The sequence below is a fragment of the Chaetura pelagica genome, unplaced genomic scaffold (assembly GCF_000747805.2).
Source record: "Chaetura pelagica isolate M959 unplaced genomic scaffold, ChaPel_1.0 scaffold135, whole genome shotgun sequence".
NCBI lineage: Eukaryota > Metazoa > Chordata > Aves > Apodiformes > Apodidae > Chaetura > Chaetura pelagica.
Window position 1 is genome coordinate 156,314 of NW_009953649.1, and position 6,255 is coordinate 162,568.

At 38.1% G+C, this 6,255-nt stretch overlaps 1 protein-coding gene across 1 annotated transcript in view; it reads left to right on the forward strand.

The window, feature by feature from the left end:
• Positions 1-3,387, forward strand: part of LOC104390759 — a gene marked incomplete at its 5' end in the record, with an annotated part of 124,643 nt that extends 121,256 nt beyond the window's left edge. Inside the window, one exon of the mRNA XM_009999956.1 lies at positions 3,187-3,387. Coding sequence (XP_009998258.1) covers positions 3,187-3,387 — 201 coding nt within the window. The remainder of the gene's footprint in view (positions 1-3,186) is intronic.
• Positions 3,388-6,255: the final 2,868 nt, after the last annotated feature.

Consider the following 6,255-nt stretch of genomic DNA (forward strand, 5'->3'; position numbering starts at 1 on the left):
GGGACCCTGCTTGCAGAGGTTCCAGCTCATTTGGAAAATTTAATATAGAAAGCTTCTCTTAGCTGGAAAACTTGCAAGCTCGGCTGAATGCATTAAACAGGGGAGACTTAAAAAAGGAAGAGCAGACAAATTAGGCTGATAATAAAGGACATGAAAATGACCCTGAGCCAAGAAAAGTTTTCCTTGTGTGATTTTTGGAAAATGTACAGGATGTGCCAAAGCTATTGTAAAGACCTCCTGTAACTAAAATATTTTTAATAACAAAAGCATCCTGCTTTTATGTTGGAACCATATAACGAACTGAAGGGGGGTGGAGGGGTCCAGGGGATATTGTATTAAAGGGCCAGTAAATCTGTCTGAAAAATCAGGATTTATGAGTCTGTTTACTCACCAGCATCAGGTGTCATGGGATTTCAAAGCCTTCTTCTGGATGGTACTGAGGGAAACAGAAAGCTTAACCATACATTCAAACTGAAAGGAGAAGAAAGAATAAATGCAAACCTAGGGTTTCACTTGTTCCTTTTTGAACACATTAGAAGCAGGAATTGAGTATCTTGTTTGAAGTCCATGTATTGGGCTTCAGGCATTTTACACTGGAGAAACGCATGAAAAGTTCTATCAGCACTATCATTGATTTGATTATTTGTTGCAATGGGAGGCTTGGCTTTAGCACTCCCCAGCATGTGCTAAACTTCGTGAAGATACAGTTGAAAAGACAAGTGGGAATATAGTCATTCTCTCTGCTGTAGGGCTTCCAGGCTCGGCATGAGACCTGGTGAAGTATCTTCTTGGTATCAGAGTCTTCAGTGACATGGTACTGACTACAGCAGTAGTCATCCGCATCAGCAATAAACTGAGCCCAACAGAGAGTTAGTTTAAAAAGTATGCCTGTTTTATGCAACAGGAAACTAAATATAGAGACAAACTGCAAAGGTTTCCTCAGTAGGAGCCTCCCTAATATATCTATGAACCAGTTAGTACAAACTTTATCTTGTGGGACAATCAATTTCTTTAGCATGGAGCTGAATGGAAGCCTAGAAGCCTTGCTACCAGACATGAGCAAGGACAGCTTTGCATTGATTGAATATGGGAGTCAGATATAAGTTGTGATTAGCAGTGTTCATAACTTTAGGCTTGTCTTAACACTTGAATTTAATATGAAAAAATCATTTTTGGAGTGCTCATAATGTATAAAATGTGCTGATTTTTTTTTCTTTTTGCTTTCTTCAAACTAAGAAGTTGAAGTATTGAGAAGACAAATATAGCACAGACATTTTCTCACAGACACAAACAATTTCTATATACAGAAGTGTTCAGCTTAGTCTGTCTGAAAGGCCAATGCCTGCAGTAGGAAAGTGCCATTGCATCATTGCAATCAGTGGGATTATGTGTTTTTAAAATAGTCTTTGACAAATAACATGAGACGAGATAATTGAAAATGATCTATTGGGAATCTAAAAATCAGGAAAGTTTTGCACCTGTTCCATTTTTACTCTGCTTTAATTAAAACCCTATTAGTTTGATGCAAGATTCAGTGCAATTTTGATTTTGGACTTTTGACTTCACATATTTAACAACAGATTAATGTTGCTGCCACAAAATATCATTAACAAAACATGCTTTGGATAGTTTGGAAGAGAGGGAAACTGTGTGCAAATGCATCACAGGCTTAATGAATGTGGGAAATAGATTTAGTGCTACAGGAAAATTCCATGGCATAGCTTTTTGCCAACAATTTTGTCCACTGGAAATACTATTCTCACCCTTTTGCCTCCCTGTCTCCTCTCCTTCTCTTAGGTTAAGTGTGCATATCTCTGCATCGATGTCAGAAACCCTCTTACAAGAGCTGACTCTAGGTCTTTAGGGTGCAGTTGATAACTCATTAGAGTAGTAGTGGGATATGGCTGTGTGGGCAGCCTCTTGCTGCCTTCAGGAAGTGTCATGAATGTGTGGGAGTTTTTTCAAGGTGTTTTCAAGGCAGCCACTAGCACAGTCCTCAGGTGTGTTAAACCAGTGGCAGCAGGAGAAGATGGCAGGAACTATTTCATTGCAGTCACATGCAGACTGGGAGGATGGAGCCAGACAAAAGCATTAAAGGTTTGTTCCTGCACCATGATGCCTCCGTTAATTGTAACTGCTAACTGAGGCATCTCTATCTTGTGATCCACTCCATGGATAGGCAATAAGGCTTGGAAAAGCAAAGTGGTTTGTTGTGTTAGAAAATGTGAGAACATAAATTAATATTTATACCTGAGAGGTGGGTGCAAGGAGAATGGAGCCAGGTTCTTTTCAATAGTTCCCAGTCACAGGACCAGAGGCAATGGGCACAAACTGAAACCCAGGAGGTTCTCTCTGAACATCAGGAAACACTTTTTCACTGTGACAGTGACTGAGCTCTGGGACAAGGTGCCCCAAAAGCCTGTGGGGTCTCTCTCCTTGGAGATACTAAAAGCTCTCTGGACATGGTCCTAGGCAGCCTGTTCTAGGTGATCCTAGGCATGAGCAATGGGGCTGGACTAGATGATGTCCGGAATTCCCTTCCCGCCTCAACCATTCTGTGATTCTGTAACATAAAGAGTTTCAGTCTCCCTATATCAGTGACTGTTAATCTTTTCCAATCCAAACAGGACTTCTTGCAGTATATGGTCTGAGCTGCTCTTGTCTAAATGTAGAGGATAGATTCATTGGTAGTAGGTGGTGGCAGATGTATTCGCAGCAGCATGTGCTCTACTTCCACATAAAATTTACTCCCAAGTGCATGGATTATATCTAAAATTATTTTCTGTCTAGCTCTCAAACACATTTATAGTGTAGTCAGGGAATAAATACTTTTTGAGAATGTTGGAATTGGTGTGAGTTACAGAAATAATGGATGTTGTGTCCAGTTTCATGCAAGTACTAACTTGTTTTAAGACAGTATAACAACATCTAATTTTCACATTAATCCTCTCACAAAGTTTTGTTAAGAATCCTGTAAAATGAAAAATCTACATGAAATCAACTGGGATGAATTACTGCTGTGGGCTTAACTTTTATGAGCTGTGTTCTAAAAATGGGAATAAATTGTCAGGAGGATGGATAATTGAGCATATCCTTGTGACAGGGTCCTCTTATGTTTCCAGAGTGTTTTGTTAGACAACAAGCTTGACAGTTTCTGTGGGAAATAACCACTTGTTCTCTTCCTAGTGTAAGGAGCATGACCTGGCCACAATTAACCAGTTGCTAGAGGACCCAAAGTTGACGGCAATGAAGTACAGAGAGTGGAGGAACACAAACATCATGCTAGTCCAAGATATTTATCAGCAGCAGGAGGCCCAGGACATGTCCACAGAGAACATTGAGGAGCAAGAGCTGACTCCACAGCCTATCACTGAAAGTGCCATCTGAGGCCATGGTTCAATGGTTCATGGCAAGATTTTTCCTCAAGAGTCTTCACATACAGGCATTTTAAACTGCTGCATTTTTAGGTTTGTTTTATCCAAGTGTTCTTCAAGAGGAAAACAACCACTTCTGCAAAGCTTTAATTCCTCCTGCAAAACTTATTTCAAGTCAAAAGGGCAAATCTGCTGAATTAAAAAAGCATGCCTGAAACCTGGACTGCATGCCTGAGAAGACTTTTTGATGAAGCAGCAAAGAAATGTTTTTGTATCTTAGGAGAAGTAAATTAAATATGTCCAACTCCTGGAAGCCACAGAACTGTATAATATGAACTGCATAATGTGAGATCCTTGGGGTTGTTTTAACCATGTAACTTACTGTTAAAGGAAGCTATAACAATGCCAGCAGGGCATAGTCTACTCTTTACCTTTTTATCCTGTAAGGTAACCTGATGTATGCATTTTCATCTCTACATTAATTCACTTTCACCACTCTAACAGTTTAAACTGAGACAAATATGATAGTAATTATGCATGACTTTATGCTTCAGACAGCTGTCAGGCACCCACTTTGTGCTTTGCCTGATGTTTTGTGAATTTCAAATTTATTTATGGACTAGATCAAGGTATTGTCTCTCTACATGAAGAAGAGAAGATCTCTCAATGTTTGCTAACATGTAATTCAGTCTTCAGTGAGGCAGCTAATGCTTCAACAAGTTTCGACTTTTCTTATGGACTTGGCAGAATTCTTTGGAAGATTGTTTTCTTCTTTCTAATTTTTGACAATTGTGAATACAGAAGGTACAAGTTCATCACAGATTCCTACTTAGGAAGATGATCAAGTTCACAAGACAGAAGCTAAATAATTAAATTCCTTATGTGAACCTGAAGGTGTAAAAATATAGCTGATTATTTTTATTTTTTTTTTTTTTTGTAAATACATGTCATTTTATGGCTTATATGAATGTGACTATGTACTGTATATCTGTTTTATTTATATATTTATATATGCTGATTTTCATAATGTAGATAGGCACACATAGACCAGACCTAGCCAGATAAGAGTGCTTATGGATTGACTTGAAATGCCTCTTTGTTTATTGTTCCATTTTGAATCACAGTAATAACTCTACAACCGAGACTACCCTAGGGTATCTGCTATAACTTTTTTTTCTGTCTTTCCAGCTTTGATTTTTAGATTAAGAAAATCTGTAATCTTTAGATTAAGAAAAACTGTTTCTAGAAACAGTTGTTAGAGTTTATAGAAAATATAGAAAGTTTCTAGAAAGTTTCAGAATTTCCCTATGGTCAAAAAAATAAGTATTTTAAGAGGTTTTGCTGCAGGATTATAACTTTTTAGATTCATTGTCCTCAGCATAGGTTTGGGGTTTTAGCCTTTCCATCTTCTGTATGTGTACAAGTATGAGGAACTTTGCAGAGTGTTGAATTTTGAAAAGCAAGAATTAGCCTACTGTTCTCAAATTGATGCCACTTAGGAACTATGGCAATCTGCACTTCTGTTGGCTATTATATAAAGATATTTTTTGTCATTAGTTTTCAATATGGTTTATATTTTAAAACAAAATACACTATGCAGATTCCATATTTACCTGTCTTTATATGTCCTCTGTTTTATCATAGCTTGATTGAGAAAACCAAAGTTAATAGTTAGTGGGAACACGTGAAATCTTTTCCACCTGTGTAGTGATATCTGACTGTTACTGCATTTTCAACACTCAGCGACTTTCCTTTTAAAACAGAGATGTCATTACACCCTAATGCATCAAAAATGGCTGCTAGGGCTGTGTTGAGTGTGAAAACTGAGAAGCAGATGGTAAATTATAAGAAACAGGAAACAGAAGGAAGAATGTAGGCCCTTTGAGACAGGCTTTAATGGAAGAGAGTCAGAGGAAATGGGGTTTGATTGAATGCAGAAGAAGGGCTATGCCTGGGATAGCATCACTGTCTCCAGCATGAAAGGGATTTAGGAGTGTGAGAGTAAGGGCTGATATTGGTCAGGACTTACTAATTGGGGCTAGTCTGCTGCTGAAGAACAAATGTTAGCTGGAAGTGAGTGCCAATAACTAAATGGGGAAGCAGACATAAACCCTAGGTTGGTTAAAAAGCTAGGGTTTTCAGGAAATTGACATATGAATGGTGATTTCATCACTTCAGTAATTCTAACTAGAAGTTGATAGATAGAAAGTAAGTAAGCTCAATAGCTGTTGCAATTTTATTTAGAGTAATCACTTTCAAAAAATTGAGCCCATTTTAAGATTTCATTATGTTTTACTGCTCCTCCAAGACCCTCTGGACAATGGACACCTGTGAGTGTCCCACTCCTGAATGCAGTTCTACAAAGCAGATGGAGGTGTGAGAGGGATAGCCCTTGAATGTGTGATGTCAAGTAACTACCACACACACATAGAAAGTTAGGAGTGTAGGGATTAATCTGCTTGATTAATCTCAATTTTAACTCATTGGAGCTAAATAATTGGTAAATAATAGAGGTCAAATTGAACACATTTAAAATTTTCTCTTGTAGGTGCAAACTATTCAATTTCTTATGAAACAAAGCATGCAAACACCATTTTTCTTCAAAAAAATTTCACTTAGTTCTTATTAACAAGCATGTGCTCAAGTGGCCTCTCAACCTGAGACAGACTAGTCAGTGCCTTGCACTTTTGTGCAAAGTTCTAATCAGCTCCATTTGCTGAAGCAGATTTGCACTATATGAAGGAAAGCACTATGTGGCCTGCACATGTGTTGGCTCTTTTCACACTGTGCTTGTATAAGCATACGCAAAACAGGTTTCACAAATACAGAAACAGACAAATGTCTTCAAACTGCCCAAACTCTAGTACTGGTTTTAGTAAGA